The sequence below is a fragment of the Mus musculus genome, chromosome 11, assembly GCF_000001635.26.
Source record: "Mus musculus strain C57BL/6J chromosome 11, GRCm38.p6 C57BL/6J".
In the NCBI taxonomy this organism is placed as follows: domain Eukaryota; kingdom Metazoa; phylum Chordata; class Mammalia; order Rodentia; family Muridae; genus Mus; species Mus musculus.
In genome coordinates, this window is record NC_000077.6 from 72,511,410 (window position 1) to 72,535,205 (window position 23,796).

Below are 23,796 nucleotides of genomic sequence, written 5' to 3' on the forward strand. Positions count from 1 at the left end.
CATTGTCCTCTATGCTTTGATGGTGCAATCCGTTAAGTAAAGGAAGTCATTGATAGAGAGTGTAGTTCAATGGTGAAGACCATGTCTATTTTGATTGAGGCCAAAAAAAAAAAAAAAAATCCACATATCAAGAAACTGAGAGCCAACAACTAGCAGGAAAGGGGGTTTGACACCCAAAGACTTGAATCCTGCCAGTAGCCATTAGTGAGCCTTCCCCAGCTGAGCTCGCAGTTGAAACAACAGACTTTGAGCTAATATCTCAGTTGCAACCTTGAGAGAGACAAAAACCCAAGTAACCCACATAAACTCTGAGACAACAATGTTTGTTTTATACTGCTGTGTTTGGGAGTGATTTGTTACACAGCAATAGAGACTAATACACCGACTAAGCTATTGGATTTCAAGAAAAAAAAAAAAGAAATATCTGGGTACCCACAAGGGGAAAAGAAAGGATCAACACTATGGATGTTTTGTTCTATTTTGTTTTGTTTTTCCGGCAGGGTTTCTCTGTGTAACAAAGCCTCGGTTGACCTGGATTCACCTTGTAGACCAGGCTGGCCTCAAACTCACAGTGCTGGGATTAAAGGTGTAAGCCGCCAACACTCTGCCAACATTAAGGATGTTAAAGATCAAGGCTGGACGTGGTAGCATATACCTTTGTCCCAGCCCTTGAGGAACAAAGGAGAATCTCTGTGAGTTCCAGGACAACCTGGTATACATAGTGAGTTCCAGGACAGCTAGAGTTACATAGTGAAACCCTTCTCAAAAAGAAAAAAAACAAAAGTTAAAATTTAGAAAAGGGGGTGCGGGGGAGAGCTGAGCACTAGGGCACATGCTTGTGACCTTGTACCTGGGAGATGGGGGCAGAGGATCACTAGTTTGAGTTTGAGGCCAGCCTGGCATGTGTGGTAGAGATGAATTAGAGGAGCTAACTCTTTCCTAGAAGCAGTAGGCCTGGGGCTACTCACATTGAAGCATCGTAAGAAGACAGTTCTGGTAAGTACTGTTAAGGATGATAATGGGGGTTGGGGGCTGGAGGGAGGGCTCTGTGATTAAGAGCACTTGCTGCTCTTTCAGAGGACCCAGCTTTGTCAGCGTCTACATGGTGTTTCACAACCGTCTGGACCTCTAGTTACTGGGAATCTGATGCTTTCTTCTGGCTTCCATGGGCACCAAGAATGCACATATGTATGCATACACATGTTTAGGCAAAACGCTCATACACAAAAGGTTTTTTAAAAAAGAATAAAAGAAAGAAAAAAAAATTAACTTTGGTGCTTGGGTCATGGCTCAGCCTGGATTCGGATGCCCAGTATCCATGGAAAGAGGCTGGTGTAGGGGCTTCTGAGTGTAATCCCACTACTCCGAAGGCAGAACCAGGGAAAAGGGGGATCCCTGGGCCTTGTTGGTAAGCCAGCTTAGCTGAATCTGTGAAGCCGGGGTTCAGTGGGAGAGCCTGTCTCAGAGCCTGTCTCAGAGGGTGGAGAGCAATAGAGGAAGTCATTGGATATCCACCCCAGGCCTCGGATGCACATGAAAATGAATATGTAAACAGTATATTTGGGGAATGCTAATTTTGTGATAATGCCTTGAGATATACATCTTGATATTTATTTTCTTCGAATAAATTCAACTACTGGCAGCAAGCCACTCACCCATTTGAGTGACAGTTGTCAGGTCCCTCTCCATGCCTGGCTGCTCCCAGCAGGAAAATGTCAGCCAAGAAGCCCATGAGCAAACAACAGGCCTCCAAGACAGCCTGGCCATATTTGAGTTTTGTTTTTGTTTTTGTTGTTGGTTGACTTGATTTGGTTTGCTGTTGTAGTTGGGAAGATTGCAGTGGGTCTCCAAAAACCTTGATATGTGTAGCTAAGGATAACCTCAAACTTCAGATTTTCCTGTCTCCACCTCCAAGCGCTGGAACGACAGACGTACCCCTATATTCCATTTATGTAGAGTTACGGATCAAACTCTCATGTGTTTTAGGCAAGCACTCTACCAACTGAGCTACATCCCCAGCCCTGGTTTTACTGTTTGTTGTTAAGATCTCACTAGGAGCCAGGCGGTGGTGGCGCACACCTTTAATCCCAGCACTTGGGAGGCAGAGGCAGGCGGATTTCTGAGTTCGAAGTCAGCCTGGTCTACAAAGTGAGTTCCAGGACAGCCAGGGCTACACAGAGAAACCCTGTCTGAAAAACAAACAAACAAACAAACAAACAAACAAACAAAAAGATCTCACTAGGTAGCTCTGACTGGCCTGGTAATTCTTTGATCAGGATGACCTTGAACTGACCCCTCCTGCCTCAGCAATTCTGAATGCTGGGATTAAAGGTATATACAACACCCGATTATTTTAAGTCTTCTCCTACCACTCTGAGAACACTTCATTGCAGCCATAATGACCACGGAAACTGTAAGTGAAGACTCCTGCTCCAGAAGGATATGGTCTAGTCCTACTCCAGGCAGCCCAGATCATAAGCCAGGAACTCCAGACTCCTTACACTGTAGAGCTTTTCTCAAGCCAGGAAGAAAGCTCGTGACAATGCTGACCAGGCTTATAACTGATCCGCACATAAGGCTGTTGGCTGGTAGAACTTGAAGGTGTGCTGTGATTGGAGTACATTATAACGTCATATTTACATCATACAGCTATACCACGATCCTTTGCTAACTATATAAGGCTGTTTGGCTCACTTTGGGAGACACTCTTCCCGGCTACCCAGTGGAGTTAGAGCACAGGCCCAGTAGAAGGAGTCTTACGCGGTCTTTTCTTGCTTACTTGTCTCTCGTGGGTAGACTGAGAGGGTAGCATAATGGCCACAGCAATGGCCGCAGTGACCATGGCAGCAAGCAGAGGCAGTGGCCCAAGCTGTATATTGGCAGAAGAGCTGCTGAATATTTCCAGAAAATACCAAAGGCAGAAATGGTAGTGACCACAGGTGGTGTGGACAGCGAAGGATGGTGGAAATACAGAGAAAGCAGAAGCTATAAAGAGCCTAAGATTTCAGCTGCAGGGCCATAGATCCCTAAACAGGTCCAGGGATCTATCGAGCTTTAAAGCCAATGATCTTAGCCAAAGCTTAGGAGCTACAACACAAGCTGGCTGTTGCTGATTGCTGACCCTTCCTGTCACTTAAACACTAACCATTCTAATAGCTGGAAGTGCCCAGCCACTGGCAATCAAAAGCCAGAGCAATTTCCCTCCAACCTGAGCATCTATAGTCACAGGTCTCCAGCTTCTATGACCTAAAGCTATAAGCTTCTGGGCCTCCCAGCTTGAGGTGGTTCTCAGCCTTCTCAATTCTGAGACCCTTTAATACATTTCTTCATGCTGTGGTGACCCCCCCAATCATAAAATTATTTTTGTTGTTATTCTATGACTGCAATTTTGCTACTGTTATGAATCATTGTATGTATCTGATATGTATGATATTTGATATGTGATCTCTGTGAAAGGGTCATTTTTAGCCCCAAAGAGGTCACAATACCCATTTTGAGAAACAGTGGCTTAGAGCTATAAGCCTTTCTGTCAGCCCAGCCCCTAAGCCTGCAGCACCCAAGGGCCCGGGACTAGCAGTGCAGGAAGAGCTGGTTCTCATGCACACGTGGTTCCCATCTGAGTAGAGCAAAATTAATGAGACTCTGTCACACAAAAAGAAAAAAAAAACTCAACTATTTCAACCCATTGAACCCAGAAACGCATGCACTTAGGCATGCACACAAAATAAAGGAGCCAGTGATGGAGAATCTGTATACACAGACTGATAATGAGCACCAGCCTCATTTAAATATGGGACCACTGTCAAGTAGCTACTGGGATTGTGCACAGAGAACAGATTGTGGATGTTATAGCTCTAGAAAATGTAAAACTAAAAATCACAAAACTTGGGAGGTTAAGGAGAGGAGGGGAGGCATAGCTGGTACTCTCCTTCATAGCTGGTCCTCAGCAGTAAATCCAAACTTTCACAACTACTTTGACTTCACCTCAGTTTCTTTCGGTCAATGTCACATAAACAACATACACTCTGTGCTTCTGTTTCTGGGAGGTGTCTAGCAAGAATAAGCTAGAGAGACAGGAGGCTCACTGGTGGTTGCCTAGGACTGAGGAGAAAAAGGATAGTGGGTGTAGAGATGGGGAGTATCTTGGTCATTTTTCTGTTGTTGTGATAAGACATCATGTCCAATGCAACTTATAAAAGAAAAAGTTTATTTGGGGGCTTACAGTGTCACCAGGTTGGAGTCCATGACAATCCTGGCGGGGAGCATGGCAGCAGGCAGGCAAGTATGGCATTGAAGCCGTACCTGAGAACTTACATGTTGAGACAACAACCATGACACAATGACAGCTGAGAACAGCATGGGCTTTTGAAATCGCAAAGCCCTCTTCTGGTAACACACCTCCTTCAGGGGTCAGGGAGTAGAATGTGGTGGTTTGAATGAGAATAGCTCCTTTAGAGTCATGTGTTTGAATACTAGGTCCCCAGTTGACAGAACTCTTTAGGAAGGACTAGGAGGTGTGGCCTTGCTGGAAGAGGTGTGCCCTGGTATCTTATCACAGCAATACAAAAGTAACTAAGACAGTGAGTGACTGCCAGTGGGTACAAGGCCTCTCTCTGGGGTGATGTAAAGGCTCTAAAGTCAGTGCAGGGCCTGGGCAGAGTTGCAGGCACCTGGTGTCCTAACACCTAGGAGGCTGAGACAGGACAGTCATTTGAGCTCAGGAGTTCAAAGCCAGTCTGAGCAACATAGTAAGCCCTTATCTCAAAAGGGAAAATTGATGTGTGAATGATCACACAGCTCTGAATACATAGGAAACCATGAGGTACACACTTTAAGTATATGAGTTATATGGCATGTGAATTAATATCTAAACAAATATGTTCTAAAAATTACAAAGTGGGCCTGTGAGATGGCTCACTGGGCAAGGGCCCTTGCTCCCAGGGCTGACAATCTGAGTTCAATACCTCACTCAGGCAGTGGAAAGCAAGAACAGAATCCTGCAAATTGTTTCCTAACATCCACAGGTATATCACAGCATCTGCACACACAAGCACATGCATACATGCACATACAAATCATAGATAACTGAATGCAACCCGCCTTCCCAGAAACAAAACCTGCTGGAGAGATGGCTCGGTGGTTAAGAGCACTGGCTGCTCTGCAAGGGGACCTGGGTTCTATTTCCAGCACCCACATGGTGGCTCACAGCAACACCAGTTCCAAGGGATCTAACACTTCTGGCCTCCATGACCACCAGGTACACACATAGTGCACAGATATGCATACAGAAAAACCAGCTATACACATAAAATAAAATAATAATAATTTGTAGAGGTTATTTTAAAAAATCACACGACCCCAGTGTCTGTGCACCATGGCTCACTGTGTGCCTATAATCTCAGCATGTGGGAGTCTGAAGCAAGAAATTGAGACCAGCCTGGGCTACAAACCGAGTTCTGGTCCAACCTGGGCTACAGAGTGAGACTCTGTCTCAAAATAACAACAACACAAGTATTTGTAGTGAACATAAACCTGAGAATTAGAACAGAAAGACAAATAGGAAGACAGCCATCTAATGAAATGGCATACGTGGATGGAAACAGACCAGGGTGTTGAGAGCAATCACTTCTCAGAGATTTCTGATTTATTTTACTTATTTACTTTCTCTTTTGAGATTGAATCTCACTGTAGTTCTAGAACTCAGTATGAAGAGCAGACTGGCCTCTAACTCACGAAAATCTGCCTGCCTCTGACCTACCTGGCAACCACTACATCTTTTAAGTTTCCCCCCAAGTGAAATATGAAGTTGGGGCTGGAAGGCTGACTCAGTAGTGAAGAGCACTGGTTGCTCTTGCAGAAGACCTGGGTTCAGCATTCCGCACCCACACAGCTAACAACCATCTATAACTCCAGTTCAAGGGAATCAAACATTCTCGTCTGGCCTCTGCAGGCATGTGGTGCATATACATACATACAGATCAAATACTCATACACATTATATAATAATACATATAATATATAATATGATATATATATATACACATACATATATATGTACATAATTTGATACACTACAGTAGTCTAGAGTGTAGGTTGCAACCTTGTCTTCATGATGGCAATGCCATGCACCTGCAGCCTCTGGCCTGTGAGTGCCTGGAAGGTTATCCCCACGTTATTTCTCTTCCCAAACTATGATCACTTCAGTGACTTCAATCAAACTCCCAGATAAACTCCCAGAGTTATCAGCCTAAACCTCCGTTCTGAAGCCCAAGCTAGCACACAGAAGCTGCCTCTTGGCATCTTGAGCTGCATGTCCCAAGAGACAGCCTGGGATGGTTCACCTAGCCTGGATTTGGAACCACCTAGAAGACAGCTCCAGCAATGCCTGTGAGGATGTTTCTAGAAAGCTCTAACTGAGGTGGGAAGATCCATCCTGAATGTTAATAGCACCAGCCTGTGGGCAGGGGTCCAGGACTGAATAAGCAAGAGGGCTGGGCAGTGGTGTCTCATGCCTTTAATTCTAGCACTTGGGAGGCAAAGGCAGGCGGACTTCTGAGTTCGAGGCCAGCCTGGTCTATAGAGTGAGTTCCAGGACAGCCAAGGAACCCTGTCTCAAAACACGAAAGAAAGAAAGAAAGAAAGAAAGAAAGAAAGAAAGAAAGAAAGAAAGAAAGAAAGAAAGAAAGAAAGAGAGAGAGAGAGAGAAAGAGAGAGAGAGAGAGAGGAGGGAGGGAGGGAGGGAGGGAGGAAGGAAGGAAGGAAGGAAGGAAGGAAGGAAGGAAGGAAAGAAGGAAGGAAGGAAGGAAGGAAGGAAGGAAGGAAGGAAGGAAGGAGAGAAGGAAGGAGAGAAGGAGGGAGAGAAGGAGGGAGAGAGGGAGGAAGGAAGGAGAGAAGGAGGGAGGGAGGGAGGAAAGGAAGGAAGGAAGGAAGGAAGGAAGGAAGGAAGGAAGGAAGGAAGGAAGAGGAAGAGAAAAGAAAGAGAAGAGAAGGCCAATTGGTGGCACACCCACCACACCTAGAACTCAGAGGGCAGAGGCAGGCAGACCTCCATCACTTTGAAGCCAGCTTGATCTACATAGTGAGTTCTAGGCTAGCCAAGGGTACACAGTACGACCCTGTCCTAGTTTAAAAAGAAGGAGGAGGAGGAGGAGGAAGAGAAGGAGGTGGGGGAGAGCAGAGCACCAGCATTTGCCTCTCTGCTTCCTCACTGCAAATGCAGTGTGGGCTGGCTAGTTATTTCATCAACTTGACACCAGCTAGAGCTATCGGGGAAGAGGAACCTCAGCTGAGGAAATTCCTCCATCAGACTGCCAACAGGCCAGACTGTAGGGCATTTTCCAAATGACTGTGGGATGGGGGGGGGGGTGCATCTCACAGGGGTGATGCTACCCTGTGAAGGTCCTGAGTTGTATAACAAAGCAAACTTAACAAGCCCCAGGAGCAAGCCTCGGTAAGCAGCACTCCTGAGCCACTGCTTTAGTTCCTGCCTCCAGGTATCTGCCATGATGTCCCTCCATGATGGGCTGTCAACTGTAAGATGAAATTAACCCTTTCTTCCCCAAGTCACTTTTGACCATGGTCTTTATCACAGCGGTAGGAAGTGAGACACAGGATGTCCAGCTGCCTCGTGGTACTGCTACCCACCCCCCCGCCCCCCCGCCCCCGCCCCCGCCCCGGGGAGTGCATCCTTAAACCATGAAGCAAAAATAAACCCTTCCTGCCTTAAGTTGCTGTTGTTGGAGTGACAGAAAAAGCAACTAATATACATCCCAAATTTAACATGCCTAAATTGGAACCCCACAGAACTTTAAAAACAGCCACCCTTCCCCTCCCTCAGACGTCCCCTCAGTAAAGAGCAACTCCTTGACTCCAGCCGCTCAAGCCACAGAGACACTCTCAACTCCTCTCTTTCTTTTGCTCTGTACCCAGTCTGTCAGGAAATCCTGTTGCTCTACTTCCATAACACACCCAGAACCTGACCACTTCTCCACACTTCCTCACTAGCCAGCCTGACTCAAGCCACCGCCCTCGTTGGCCTGTGTCATTGGAAAAACCTCTTAATTATTTTCCTCTTCCTGACTTTGGCACCACCCATTCCATTCCAACACAGAAGTCAGAGAATTCCCCTGCCTTTTTTATTTCAAGTTTTCCCCTTATCTATTTAATATTTGTGTTTGTGCATGCAAAGAGGAGGTCAAGAGACATGTGTACAGACCACAAAGCCAGAGGACAGCTTGCAGAAATCAGTTCTCTTCTTCTACCAGGTTGGTCCCCGGGATCGAACTCAGGGTGTCAGGCTTGGCAGCAGGCCCTTTTACCTGCTGAGCCATCTCACTAGTCCCATAGAGAGTTCCTTAAGCTGTGTGATTGGCAGTTGCAAAATGCCCCCAGTTAATCCTTCCACATCATGTTCATGCCTTTACACTGTGCCCTTCCTCAGTGAACCTGGGTGGGTTCTACATACCTTAGACAACAGAAGAAGGCAGAAGTGATGTACTTCCTGGGGACTAAAAGGCTTTGCATCTTCCACTTGGGTCTCTTAGATATTGTTCTAAAAAGAAGCTTATCTACTCTAACAAAGGATACAGAGTCCCAGAGAGAAGAGCCACGGGAGACTGGTCAGTGTGGGCATTACACCCATCCCAGGTCAGTGCAGTTACAAACAAACAGAAAGCAGAAGAGAAAGCATCCGGCCATGAGAAATCACTGAAGGCCAAGGATGTGACTCAGTTGGCAGAGTGCTCAGCTAGCCTGCACAAAGCCCCACGTTTGATCCCTGGCACTGTTTAAACTGTGTATGATGTTGTATACCTGTAACTCCATGTCCTGGGAAGAGGAGGTGGAGACAGGAGGATCAGAAATTCAAGGTTATGCTTGGCTACAAAGGGAGTTCAAAGCTGTCTCAGTGAGGGTCACCGTTGCTGTGATGAAATACTATGACCAAAAGCAACTGGGGGAGGACAAAGATTTCACTTCTACTTCCACATCACTTCATCATCAAAGGAAGTCAGGACAGGAATTCTAACAGGGCAGGAACCTGGAGGCAGGAGCTGATGCAGCGGCCATGGAAGAGTGTTACTTACTAGTCTGTATCTCATGGCTTGCTCAGCCTACTTTCTTATAGCATCCACGACCACCAGCCCAGGGGTGGCACAACCCACAATGGGATGGTTCCTCCTGTATCACTCTATAAGCAGGCTTGCCTACTGCCTGATCTTATGGAGGCATTTTCTCAGTTGAGATTCCCTCCTCTCAGATGACTCTAGCTTATGTCAAGTTGACATAAAACTAGCCAGCAAAGAGGCCAGTCTGGGCTCACGAGACCCTGCCTCAAAATAACAATAATTATAATTACTATAGTAGACTGTTTCAAGCCACTAAGTTTGGGGGTGATTTGTTAGGCAGCAAGAGATCCCCACTATAAACCATCACTTAGATCACTTGGCTTGTATGCAGGACACATTCACTGGTCCTCAGTTCACATCTGAAACCAAAGACATTGTAGGCACAAGGTCCTACACGATCTGTATCCCCCACTTCCTGGTCCTACACGATCTGTATCCCCCACTTCCTGTTGCCATTGCTCGGAACACATTCCCTCCACCCTGTCTTGGCTCACCCCATCCCAGGCACATTTCCTTCATTCCCACCAGTCGCTTTCTCTTCCCTGGAGTCTCAACATCTGCTGTTCTCCTTCCAGATTGCTCTTTCCCACTACCATGTGGCTCTGTCCTTCACTTGCTTCTGGTCAGTACTGAAGCATTCATCATAGAGAGAGTCTTATATTCCCTGGCCCCTTGAGCCCTGATCCTTTGTCTTTTTCTCTTCTGTTATCCACACAGAACGCATCTTCCTCTGACATACATTTATTTCACTCCATGCAGATGGTGTGCTATTTTGTTTAATACAACACCCCCCCAATGTTTAGAATGGTATATGTCACACAGGACATACTGGGATGTATTTGATGGGGACAGGGGTCCTTGCTGCTCCTCCTGGCTAAGACTTGGCCTCAGATCTACCTCTTGAGATCTCAGACACATCAGAAAATGCATTCCCTCAGTTCAGGAACCCCAGCTTTGGTTCCAGGTACAACTTGAACCCTAGACTTCCTACCGGTGAGACGGTGAGAACAGAGTGGAGCCAGAGACTGGTACCCAGTGGGCCTCCTGTCTGTATGCACAGACATGCTTCCCTTCAAGGTGAAACCCCAGAGGCACCCAGAGAATGGAGGACAAGAAGACCTAAGCCACATCAACCAACTGTATTTTCCAAAGATGAGGATATCTTGTCATCACATGTTCTTTCAGGTCCTTGATCCTCTCTCTCATCAAAAGACAGACTCTAGGGATCTGGAGAGATGACTCAGCAGTTAAGAACACCAGCTGTGCTTTCAAAAGACCCAAGTTCAGTTCTCCAAACCCACACTGGACAGTTCCCAAATACCTGTAACTACAACTTCAGGGAAATTGACTCCCTCTTCTGACCTTCTCAGGCACCCAAACAAATATTCACATGTACATACTCATAAATCAAAATAATCTGTTTTTCTCTGTTTCTCCAGCCTGTTATTATTTTAAGCAACAAGTTAGAGTTCAAGGGAATACAACACTTTCAAAGTAACTTTCCAGGATCAGTCAGAGGAGGCATGATAGCTTCCCCTAGCTAGTTATCCCTAGCTGCTAATGCTTGGAATCCGACCACAGTGTTGTAAGGGAGCCCAGGCTACACAGAGAAGACACGGGCAGGCACTCCGGCTAAGTTCTCATCAACTGCCAGACAGCTTGGCTTCCAGGATCCAGCCCTTCCCATTTGCCTACTTGACTTCAGATAGAAAACACGATGTCACCCCTTCTGCTTCCAACCTAGTCTTGCCTAACTGAAAACTCTGAGCAAAACAAATGCTTTCGTTGTTTTGAGTGGCCAAGTTTCATTACACAACCATAGTAACTAGAACAGGCTCAAAAGTTCATTTACCTCCACAGTGAGACTACAGGTAAGCAGCCTCCCATCTTACTGCTGAGAGGACTGAGGTTCACAAGGCCAGTATCTTACCCTAGATCATACAACCAGGAAATATGGAAGCAGAAATGGCAGCCTGGGCTTTCAGATTCCCCAGTGAACACTCTTTGCCATGCCCAAACTCTGGTTACTTCATCCTGAACACAAAGTCCCCCCAAAGTGGGACTGTCAACATTCAGCCACATCCTCCAGCCAACAGGTCAACAATGGTTGAGCCCCTGCATCAGGCTCAGACCTCCTCTAAGGGACAAACCCCTTCTCCTCTGAAGGGCAGCAGCTCTGGGAAGAGGGCCAAGGAAGGGGTGTGAGCCAAGACTTGCTGCGAATGTGTCTGGATCCTAATTACCGGCCGGGAAGTCCACTTCCCTTGCCAAGAGGCCCTAAGGATAGGAGATGGAACCCTCACACCTGCAGGTGGGCCACAGGGCCTGAACAGAGCCCCAAACTGGACTTCATATGTGCAGGAAACTTCATTTCCATGGAACACAGGAAAACTTGGTCTCTACCAATTTGGGAGCAGACACACTGTACTGCCAAAAACCCCTTCTTCCCACGCAATGTAGTTACAGCAACTAAAGTGAGAAAAAAAGCTATGTTCGGCCATATACCCAGGCACACATACCCCCCACGCAATCATCAGGCATAGTCAGGTAGACAAGGACACAAGGTGCATATAAATTAACATAACTCAATATGTATGTTCAATACATATTCAACCTGAATATACATGTGTATAGCATTGTACACATGAAAGATTTATACATACATACATACATACACACAACTCATTTACTAAAATATATCCACTTATGTGCATGGACACATCAGTACACACACTGGCATGCATGCCCATGTACATACACACATAAAACAATTTTTTTAAAGGAAAGGAAAGGAAAAAAGAAGCAAAGTCAACAAACCTTTCAACTGACACAGAAAAAAGGAAAGAATGCTCAGCTTACCAAAATCAAGAGTGAAAGGGTACTGATAGCAATCTCACAGAAATCAAAAGGATTATAAGGAAATACTATAGGCATTTATATACCAAGAATTAGATTTATCTAGATTAAATACAAAAATAAAAAATCCTAGAAAAAATGAGAAGTACTTCTCTAAACAAAAGATAAAGACCATTATAGAAAACCATAATCAATCAAAATTCTAGAGCCCAGTCCCAAGTGACAGACTCACAACACAACCCCTGCCCCTAAGGCTCAGGGAGCATTGTGAAAAAGCAGACAGACTGATTACAGGAGCCAGAGGGTCAGGGGCTTACTGTGAGACTATGTTTCCTAGGAAGTTGGAACATCAGAATGCCTCACCAACACGGCTGCCTAAGCATGAGCTGAGCAAGGACAACACTAGGCTCACCGAGGTGCATGGGGAAAGCTCGCAGGGCCTCAGTCCTACATACACAAAGGCTACAGACAGCTAAGGGATGCTGAGAGCAGGAGAAACGACCATCCCCCAGGGAAGGCCATGCCAAGTGCTTATCCAATACCAAATGGCCATCCCAGAAAACATGTGTGTGTGTGTGTGTGTGTGTGTGTGTGTGTGTGTGTGTGTGTGTAGTTATACAGACTAAGCAGGTTATATATTTATGTGTTTAAGAGCATACACAGTTAAAGTGGAAATGATGGAATATTATAATCTCAAAAATAATTTAAAAATTAGTTAAACTAGTAAAATTAAGTAAAAAAAAATTAGTAAAAGTAGCAAAACTCAGTCAAAAAGAAACAGAAAAATCTGAGCTGACCTTCAACAAGTAAATATTGAGTCCATAATCAAAACCTTCCCCCAACAAAAGCCCAGAGCCAGATGGTGTCACTGATGAATTCTACCAAATGTTTAAAGACAAATTAACACAGATACTTCATACGCTGCAAAAACACAGAAAAGGGAGAAACACTTGCTAGGTCATCCTGAGGCCATGGCCCTTCGCACCACAAAAACACAGATGCAAATACACATATCCCTAATACCCCCACACCCTATCCATACAGATACAGAAGTCCTCAACAGACTACTACCAAGTCACACTCAGCAACAGAAGAAATGAATATACACTGTGACCATAGTAGAAGATACCTCAGGAATGCCTCAGGTAAACATGTAACTGTCCATCGTTGTATCACTAGAGGAACAGACTCAAAGACACAGCCACTTGGTCATCTCCATCCCTAAGCATAAAATCCCACCTGATGTGCGAAGGCCCCGTCAGCCTTTCTGTGCTCACTTCCCACTCTATGTTAACCAGGGTCGTCTCCTTGCCTTTCCTCAGACCCTCCAGATAACCCCTGGCTCAGACCCTACTCCTGGAACTCTTTTCTGCCAAATATCTACATGATTCGCCACTCCATTCCTGGCAACTACAAGAAGGAAAAGAGGAGGCGGAGAAGCCACCGCAGCACCTTCTCTGAACCTCCTGGCCTCTGTATAAAATAGGAGTGTCTTCTCTCATCCGCAGCCACTCTCACTATCTCCCTTCTCCACTCTAGATTTTTCTATGTATTTATCATCACCTGAAATAGTGTAAAAGTTTTACTTATGTATCTGTTTGTTTACTTGCTTGCTTTGAGGTGGGGTCTTGGTATAACAGCCCAGCCTGGCCCTTTTGTCTCAGTTTCCTGAGTGCTGTGATTTAAAGACAGCTGCACTGTGCCCTGCTACTCCTCATGTATCTTGCTTGTAGTCTGTTTCTCCCTGCTAGAATGTAAATTTCCTTGGGACAGAGATCTTTGAGCCCTTATATTCATGGCTACAACTGTAGCATTTGAACTAGGAAAGCAATGGCCAACACTTAACAGGCTTGAATAAGTAAATGGATACAAACAACTTACTTTGAACTGCTCTTTCAGCAAGCAGGGAAGACTCCCATCTTACTCCCACATTCCTGATAGTGTACTTGGGGCTGGAGTGCTGAGAAGGGGAGGAACCCAGAATTCACAAGTTGGGGCTGTGAGAGTGTCAGACTTAAATCGGGTATGGTGGTACACACCTTTAATCCCAGCACTTAGGGGGTAGAAGCAGGCAGGTCTCTGAGTTCATGACCAGCCTGGTCTACATATCCAAGACAGCCAGAGCTACACAGAGAAACCATGTATCAAGAGAGGGAGGGAGAGAGAGAGAGAGAGAGAGAGAGAGAGAGAGAGAGCAGTAAGGCTGTGAGTAGAGGGCCAGGCCACCAATAAGAGAACACTCTAAGCTGACTCTGTCCTGGAGGCCAAGGGTATGATTGAGACATATGGATGAAGAGGGATGACGAACGGCCTGAAAGGGCGTCCCCTGGGTTATGCTCTAGGAATCAGGAAGGGTAAACGTGCAGAGGAGGAGGTGCCGATGAGGCTGTGGAGGCAGTTCATGTGGAGCTTTAAATGCCAGGACGAAGAGCTGGACCTTCTTTCAGAGAACCAGAGAGCTATGCAAGGCTTTAAAGCTGGCAAGGCTCACGGCATCTAGAAGCTTCCCAGACCATGTAGGATGAACAGATTACAGCAAGGGGACAGCATGATGAGGAGAGTGAAAACTGACTCTCATGGAGGACAGTCCTGGGGAAAGCTAAGTAGGCCGACATAGGGCAGAGGAGAAGAAACGGGCAGGAGGGGTGGGGCTGGGTAGAAAGGGCTTCATGAATGAGGGCTGGGAGGGGAAGAGCCTTAGTTTGTATCTTAGGTCAGAACTTCCAATAGGCCCAGGGCAGCAGCACAAAGCTATGGAGAATGGGGGCTAGAATCTGACCATGGAGACTTGGTCCACAGAGCATCCTAACAGCCAAGCCGCTTCCAGCACCGAAAGATGGATGTCTTCTAGCTTTGAGCACCATCCTGCTTTCCCCTCCACACTCAAGCAGGACAGGCCTGGAGAAGAGTTAGGGTTCTCCCAACCGGCTTGATCAGCTGAGTCACAGTGTCACATGTCATAAGACATGCAGCTCTGAAGATTGCCAGAGTACAGGATAGAGGACATCTGTGTCCCCAAAACATAGCCAAGAAGCAGCCTGCCAGAGCTAAAGAAGACATTAGCATGAGCAAAACTGGCTGATGCAGGAGCATGTCTCTAACAGGGCTCCCATTCGCCTGGAACTCTGTTTCCTTGAAATCTTTGTCCCTGTGAGTCTCACCAGCTCTCACCAATAGAAGGGACAAGTCCCCACCACCCCACCCCACCTAGACAGTAAGCATGAACACACCTATTGGCGTCCAGCCTGTACCCAGATGCTTGTCTCCCACAGAATGGCGAGGACATATCCAGGCATGAGGCAAGCGTTTGTCTGTTTTACTCTTTGCTGCTTTCTCTGGGCCTCAGTTTTCTGGTCTCTCAGGGGAGATGAGAAAACCCTTCCCACAACTGTGTCAAGGGGATGATTCAATGTCAGGTGCACCTGTGAGAGGAATGTCAGACCTCTTCCAGACTCTAGGAAGTTCACAGAACATCCCCCTGTGCTGGCTAGGTTTATGTCACCTTGACACAAGCTAGAGTCATCTGAGAGGAGGGAACCTCAACTGAGAAAATGCCTCCATAAGACCCAGCTGTAGGTAATCCTGTCAGGCATTTTCTTATTTAGTGATTGATGGGGGAGGATCCACTGTGGGAAAGGAAACCCCTGGTCCTGGCTTCTATAAAAAAGCAGGCTAAACAAGGCATGAGAATAAGCCAGGAAGCAGCATCCCTCCATGGCTTCTGCATCAGCTCCTACCGCCAGGTCCCCCCTCTGTGTCAGTCCCTGCCCTGACTTCCTTCCAGGATGAACTGTGATGTGGAAGAATTAAGTGAAGTAAGCCTTTTCCTCCCCAGGTTGCCTTTGGTCATGGTGCTTCATCACAGAAACAGAAACTCCAAGACACCCCCTGATGAGGGCTCAGGTGTACCTTAAGGCCTTGGCAACAGAAAAGGAGCAGCTTTTTGCCAACTGCCAGCCAGCGTGCCCGGAAGCAGGCTCCACATCATGCCTGGAGTATTTACTGTTTTTTTCTTTCTTTTAGAAAATGTATTTATTTTATGAATAGGGATGTTTTGTCTGCACATATGTGCATCATGTGCATGCTGGCAGCCTAGGAGGCCAAATCCCCTGTGTGTAGATTGCAGTTGATCATGAGCCACCATGTGGGAGCTGGGAACTGAACCCAGGTCCATCAGGAGAATAGCCAGTGCTCTTAATTGCTGAGCCTTCTCTTCAGATTTGTATTTGTGTGTGTGCGCGCGCGCATATGCGTGTGTGTGTGTGTGTGTGTGTGTGTGTGTGTCAGAGAGAGAGAGAATGTGAATGAGAGTCAGACAGACAGACGTATAGACAGACAGAGACAGAGTTAGCACAGTGTACAAATGGCAGTGAGAACAACCTGAGGGAGTTAGTTCTCTCTCTACCAAGAAGTTTACAAAAATCAAACTCAGGTAATCAGGCTTGGCAGCGAGTGCCTTTACCCACTGAGCCCTCTCACCAGCCCCCAGGGCATTTCTTGAAAGAGACCCTTTCTTGGCAGGCAGTGGTGCCACACATGCCTTTAAGCCCAGCACTTGGGAGGCAGAGGCAGGAAGAGCTCTATGAGTTCAAAGCCAGCCTGGTCTACAGAGCAAGTTCTAGGACAGCTATGGGTACACAGAGAAACCCTGTCTCAAAATGAGAGGGTGAGAGAGACAGAGAGAGAGATATGAGAGAGGGACAGAGATAGAGACAGAGAGGGACAGAGAAAGACAGAGAGGGACAGAGAGAAGACCCTTTCTTAAATGAAGACAGGAAGAAACCAGCCTTTCTCCCTGGCAGAGTACCTGCTAAGTTCAGACTTTCCTAGACTAAGGCTACCTTTAAGGGCCCCCGCTGTCCTGCCCATGTTAGTTGGCATTAGGAAGTATGGGCTCTGGGGTCTGAATCCTCTTGGGGAAGTCTTAGGGTGGAGTGCTAGAGGGAGCAGAGTGCAATGCGGGAAAAGGAGAGAGACCAGGTGGGGTAAAAGGACTGCATTTGGGGGAATTGTGACGGTCATGAGGGTGTCCTACCATAGCCTATAGACCAGGCATGTCCTGCTAGAGAGGTCACACCTGCGTCAAGTAATTAAGCAAGGTCAGAACCACAAAAGTGTTTCCAACTCTAGCACCTGGCACCTGTCGCTCAGAAGGCAATGACAGAAAACAACTCATTCCTGGGTGACCCTTGTCTGTTTCTGACATCCTTCAGCTACTCAGGCCTGTAGGAGTCAGAGTCACGGGGAGAAGTGGTGCCCATGCAAAGGACATGAAATGTGACAAGGAGCTGAGCACACCATGGGTCTTCTCTTCAGGACTATTCAGAGGCAGAGTGGAAGCTGTGATTTAAGTAGAACCAGGCTTTTTAGTCCTCAGATGTGACTGCCCACCAACAGTCACCAACACTGGCTAGAGAACCATTACCAACTTACTCTCTGAGTCTAGCCAGCTCAGTGGCCCTGAGGCCTATGGACAAGGGTATTGTGTCCAGCACCCAGGTTCGAAGCTGGCATTACCTGCCGAGAAATAGCAAGCCCTTCCCACTTGGTGGGACAGGGATGGGGTAGGAGGGCAAGAACAGTGAATTGGAACAGGATGCTTGATAGTCTAGAGACACTTTGGTGGAGGTAAGCTCTAACTGCAGGAAGAGAAAGATTTCAGACACATCGAAGAGGAACAGTGCCCTTAGTGAACAGACACTAGCAAAGTTCCAGGCAGAATGTAGGACACAGGAGGGACAGGAATGGGGACCAGGATCAGGAAAGCTTATGTTGGCCATAATTGTCTTTCAAGCAAGGTCTGCGCCAGCCATGACCAAACTTTCTCATCTAGAACTCGGAGAACATTCCCCTGCCTCCATAGGCTCACACCACACCCTAGGACAACTACCCCTATCTCTATCCAGACTGTCAGCCAGGAGTCCAGAGGGACTCAGTTCAGAGCCAGAAAGGAGCTTGAGACCAAATCTAGTCCCTGCCTGTTTTCTAGGGAGCTCTCTGTGAGCCTCTGTACAGTTACTGCGAAATGGGGCTAGAGAGATAGTCTGGAAGGAGTGGCCAGTGCAAATACCACAAAAACACAGTTAGTGTGCACCTGTGTCCTCAAGGGCTTCCCACCCATTCCCAGAGGGGACCTCACTTACATAGGAGGCCAGGAGGGTCCGTGAGGCCAAGATGAGAGCCAGGTAGAGGCAGGGAGCTGTGGCAAACAGACTAGAAGCACAGATGAGGGGCTCAGCCCTGGGGTTCACCTTCTTGTACCTTCTTGAGGCCTCTGCCCCCAGCATGACACCAATAATACCAGTTGCCACGGTCAGTGCCCCAAAAATCAGGCTGATAGGAAAGAGCAGAGAGGACTGGGTCAGACCTGCATCGCATCGCTGCCTCTGGGCCAGGTTACCTAACCCAGTTACATGATCTGGTACCATGCGGCAGGAAACAAGCCCAGAACTGTAGCTAGAAAGCTGAGGCCCGTTAACCTTGTAGGAACCTCCACCCAGGAACATTCACAGTGGCCTTCTCTATCTCTCACCACTCCAGAAGCCCCACTCAGAAATCTTAATTTTAGAGCCCCACCCATCCTTACTGCTTAGATGACTGGTATGTATTGACTCCCGTGATTCATAGCTCTTGTCTGGGCACTACACACATTCACCATTTTCATCGTTAATTTGGGGGTTTGTTTGTTTGTCTGTTTTTTGAGATAGGCTCTTGCTATGCCTTGGCTAGCCTAGAACACACTTTGTAGACCAGGCTGGCCTCTAACTCACAGAGATCCACCTGCCTCTGCCTCCTGAATGCTGGGATCACAGATGTGCTCCACCATGCCTGCATATTCAGCTGCTGAATCTCATCCATCTGCACCCTGCCTCCGCATCCTTCCAAGCATCCCCATCAGCACTACCTCTCCCACCCACTCTTGTACCCACTTCAGCACTGTCCGGCTCTGACAGAGACTCTCTCTACACAGGCCCTCAGAAAGTGCTTCTTAAGACACGGTGGACTGTGTTCCTTACTACTCTCTGACCAAATCCTCTCACTGCTCTCAGACACCCAGAGATCTGGGCCCAGCCTCCTAGTCCTCAGGCCCCAGCTCTGCTCTTTTCTTCCCCTGCCCCTACCCCTGTGCATACTTTCATTCCTGCATCTGGAACACTCTGCAGTAGCTTTCTCTGACTTCGTTCCAGAATTCCCAAATGCACATACGCAAAGCTGAGAAAGGACAAGGCCAGTATCAGACAGCTACTAGATACAGAGCCAGGATCCGCACAGACACTATGCTTCTTCTACTCCATTCAAGCTCTTGTTAAAGGAGTTCCAAGGTCTCACTGAGACAGTGACTGGTATGGACTGACAGCTAAATCCAACCAGGCTCTCCCAACCCTTCAGTGGCTCTCTGATGTCCTCTTTACAAGCCCCTGGCCAACATGATGGCCCAATGGGACTGGTCCTACTGACCACTGTAGCCTCCTCTCTCAGGCCCTCATCCACTTTGCACAAATGACAGAATTCTCTGAGTCAGTCTCATGATTTCTGGCCAGCCTCTCTGCCTTTCTCTGCACTGTTCTCTGGAGACACATGCCTGCCTCCCCCCTGCCCCTGCTGTGTCCTTTCTCAGACATCAAAATTATGGAGTTATGTGAAATGGCCAGAGTCCAACTATTACCCCCATGGGGGCTGAGGAGGATGGCTCAGTCAATCAAGTGCTTTGCTACTCAAGCACAAAGACCTGAGTTCAATCCCCAGCATCAGCATACATGACAGACGTGATGATGTCATGCTTTTATAATCCCAGCACTGGGAAGGTAGAGATGGGCAGACCGGTGAGGCTTTCTGGCCGGCCAGCCCAGCCCAGAAATCAAGGAGGACAGCTCCTGAGCCGTGACACTGAGGTTAACTATTGGCATCCAAATACATACATACACCCACACTCAGGGAAAGAATGTGACATGTGGGCTGGCAAGATGGCCCAGCAGGTAAAGAGGCTTGCTGCCAATTCTAGTAATCTAAGTTTGATCCCCGTGACTCACAAGATAGAAGGAGAGAAATGACTTCAAGTTGTTCTCCAGTCTCCACACACATATGAAAACACACACACACACATACACTCACACAGTAACAGGTTTATTTTATTTTATTTTTATCTTATGGGTGTGGGTGTTTTGCCTGCAGTTATTATGTCTGTACACCACATACATTCCTGGTGACAGTGGAGGCCAGAGAGGACATCCGAGCCCCTGGTACTAGAGTTACAGACCATTATGAGCCACCATGTGGGTATTGGAAACCAAACTCAGGTCCTCTGGAATATCATCCAGTGCTCTTAACCACTGAGCCATCTCTCCAGCCCTTGTAACACTATTTAAAGTAAATAAATGTTGAAACAAATGTAGCCATGCAAACCTGGATATCAGCAAACTGAGGGCAGTAGCCCTGCCAACAGCCTCATGCGCCATCTATCCCACAAGCTGGGAACTGATGAGTGTGCTCTCTCTATGCTTCAGGGAACATGGGAGCCAAAGAAGTCAGGAACTTGCCTTAGGTTGTCTGACACAGCCTTTAGAGGTTCCCAGCCCTGTCTCACCAAGCAGAAGCAAGCCTGCATTTCCCTGAGCCATGTAATACTCCCCACAAACCTCCCAGTCAAGTGATGTCCATCCCCGAGTGTCACTCTGAGCCATCCGTGGTGGGCTCTGAAGATCTTTGAGAGACTTGGGTTGATTAATCTTCCTGCCTGGGCTGATTAACTTTTTGGTCGATTCGACACAAACTAGGCAGAGTCCTATATGCAAGTGAGGTTGGAGGAGAGTGTTCAGCAGCCTCAACTGAGAGGATACCTCAATCAGATTGGCTACAGGCAAGTCTGTGGGGCATGCTCTTTCTTTTTTCCAAGTCAGGGTCTCACTATGCAGCTCTGTATGTTCTGGAACTGTGTAGTCCAGGCTGGCCTCAAACTCACGGAGATCCACCTGCCTCGCCTCTGCCTCTGCCCCTCTGCCTCTGCCCCTCTGCCCCTCTGCCTCCTGCCTCTCTGCCTCTCTCAGCCTCTCTCTGCCTCTCTCTGCCTCTCTGCCTCTCTGCCTCTCTGCCTCCTCTGCCTCTCTGCCTCTCTGCCTCTCTGCCTCTCTGCCTCTCTCTCTGCCTCTGCCTCTGCCCCCCAAGTGTTGGGATTAAAGGTATGTACCACTGTGCCAGCTCTTTTTTGTTTTTTAATATTTGTTTTTGTTTGTGTGTTGTTTGTTTGAGACAGGGCCTCACTATGTAACTCTAGCTGTCCTGGAACTCACTATGTCGACCAGGTTGGTCTCAAACTCAAACAAATTGGCCTTCTCAGTACTGGGATTAAAGGCATGCACTACCACTCCTGGTTTATTTGTTTATTTGTGTGTGTGTGTGTGTGTGTGTGTGTGTGTGTGTGTGTGTATGTATACCTGTGTATATATGTATGTCCATAGAGGCCAGAAGAGGGCACTGGATCCCTGCACCCCTTGGGGCTTGAACTAAAGACAGTTGTGAGCTGCTAGGAACCAAACCCAGATTCTCTGTAAGAGCAGCAAGTGTTCTTAAACACTGAGCCATTCCTCCAGCCTCTGGCATCTTCTTGATTAAGGATTGCTGTGGGAAGGAACTGGACCACCCCAAGCAGGTGATCCTGGGTTATGTAAGAAAGCAGGCTGAGCAAGCCAACGGGGAGCAAGCCAGTAAGTATCTTCCTCCATGACTCTGCCTCAGTTCCTGCCTCCCACCCCCACCCCCGATTCCTGCTCCCATTCCTGCCCTGATTTCTCTCAGTGATGGACTGTGACAAGGAAGCGGAAGAGGAAATAAACACTTCCTTTCCACAAGATGCTTCTGGATATGTGTTTCCACATCAATAGAGCAAGCTAGGACACAGCCTCTCCCTCACATGCTGATTCCAACCAAGGAAGATGGAGTAACCCCAACTCAAGGATTTCCTACCAGCCTTCCATGGGCTAAAATCATAACTTCACAAGATTTTCCAGTCTCTGGAACCTTCTAGGGAGGAACATACTTTGCAGCTATTAGAACCTATCCTGGAATGGCCACCCTCCCTTAGTCAGGTAAGCCCTGAAAGTAGTCACTGGGGCGACCTCCAGCCCAGAAAGAAGAGGATGTATCATGTGAGCTTAAAAGCAGAGGTTAGAGAGCTGTGGCCAAGAAAGGCTACCAACCACAAGGATGAGGAGAGACCAAGCTCCACAGAACTCTGAGGGAGCGTGACCCTGCAGGCACCTTGACTTGGGCCCACTGGAAGTCTCACCTCCAAAATCATAACAAAACTAATTTCTGGGCTCATTGTTTTACTTTTTTGAGATGCAGTGTCTCTGTGTGTAGCCCTGGCTGTCTCGGAACTCTCTCTGTAGACCAGGCTGGCCTTGAACTCAGAGATCTGCTTGCCTTTACCTCTCAAGTGCTGGGATTAAAGGCGTGAGCCACCACTGCCCAGCAATTTCGGGTTTTTTGTTTGTTTGTTTGTTTGTTTGTTTTAATTGGGCTTTTTTTTTAAGTACTGGATCTGGAACTCAGAGCACGTGCTCTATCAGCTCAAATGCCCTTTCCTTTTGTTTTCTTTTCTTTCTTTCTCTTTCCTTCTGTTTTTGTTTGTTTGTTTTGCCTCATGCTAGCCACATACTCCCTGTATCTCTGAATATGACCTTGAGCCTTATATATATATCATAAGCATGTACATATATGTATGTATGTACGTATGTATGTATGTATGTATGTGGTGCCATAGCGCACAAGTGAAGGTCAGGCGACAACCTATGGGAGTCAGTTCTCTCCTTCTACTCTGTAGGTTTCCAGGTCATCCGTCTTGACAGTGCGTGCCTCTACCCACTGAGCCACCTTGCAGGCTTCACCCTTGAAATTCCGGATCCTCTTGCCTCCTCCTCCCAAGTGCTAGGATTAAAGGTGTGAGCCACTGTGCTGACTTTGTGCAATTCTGGAGTCGAATGCAGGGCCTCATGCACTCCAGGAAAGCTCTCTACTCCTGAGTCACATCCCCAGCCCAGGCCCACATTTCTGTTGTTTTAGACCATTAAGTGTGTGGCCATTTATCAAGCATAAGAAACAAATAACGTCCACCGGTTCTCGCACAGATGGTGTGAAGGAAGGGGCACTAAGCCAGCAAGTGGGAGCTGAGCAGAGACAATGGGTTTTGTGAGGACCAACACCTGGAGCTGTCATCCTTTGGGCTGCTTAGAAATCTGTCTTTGCCACCAGAGAGGACAATGGCATAGGGAAGCAAGGCAAATCTCACATCTCCACGTGTTTATTCACAAGAGTTCTCTCTCTGCACCTCCTATATGCCAGAAAGCCCTGCCAGCTGGGGGTGGAAGGGACAATGTACAAGTCACTGACAGCACCGGGTAGTCTTCAATGGCAACAGGACACGGGGCTTCAGAGCCACAGCTACAGGGTTAGATAGGTTTGAATCCTGCCTACTCCTTGTTAGCTGTGTGAACTTAGACAAGTCACTTAATCTGTATGATCTTCTACCTCATTTGTAATTCAGAGACAGTATGAAAACCTTCCTCTACAGGTTCTTTATGTAAAATGTTTGGCATTAGGTTAGGCCTGAAGCAGACATTTTGAGCTGGAGGTGTGGCTCTGCGATAGAGCCCTTGACTAAAATCTGCAAATGAGAAGCTGGGAGTGTCCCTCATTAGTGGAGCATTTGCCTAGAATTCACCACAAAGAACACTTGCCTAGAGAGTGCCAGGCCTTGGGTTTGATCCTCAGGATGACAAAATAAAGAAATTTAATAAGGACTGGAGAGATGGCTCTGCAG

The 23,796-nt window shown here is 47.3% G+C and overlaps 1 protein-coding gene across 6 annotated transcripts in view; it reads right to left on the minus strand.

Moving 5' to 3' along the window:
* The window catches only part of Spns3 (spinster homolog 3), a 52,357-nt gene that overhangs the window by 13,257 nt on the left and 15,304 nt on the right, over window positions 1-23,796 (minus strand). For 4 of the 6 annotated variants that reach the window (XM_006534486.1, XM_011249311.1, XM_006534488.4 and 1 more), the window contains one exon: window positions 18,125-18,314. The exons of the other annotated variants lie outside the window; for them this stretch is intronic. In XM_006534486.1, the coding sequence (XP_006534549.1) occupies window positions 18,125-18,314 (190 nt within the window). The remainder of the gene's footprint in view (window positions 1-18,124; window positions 18,315-23,796) is intronic. 6 annotated transcript variants of the gene reach the window in all.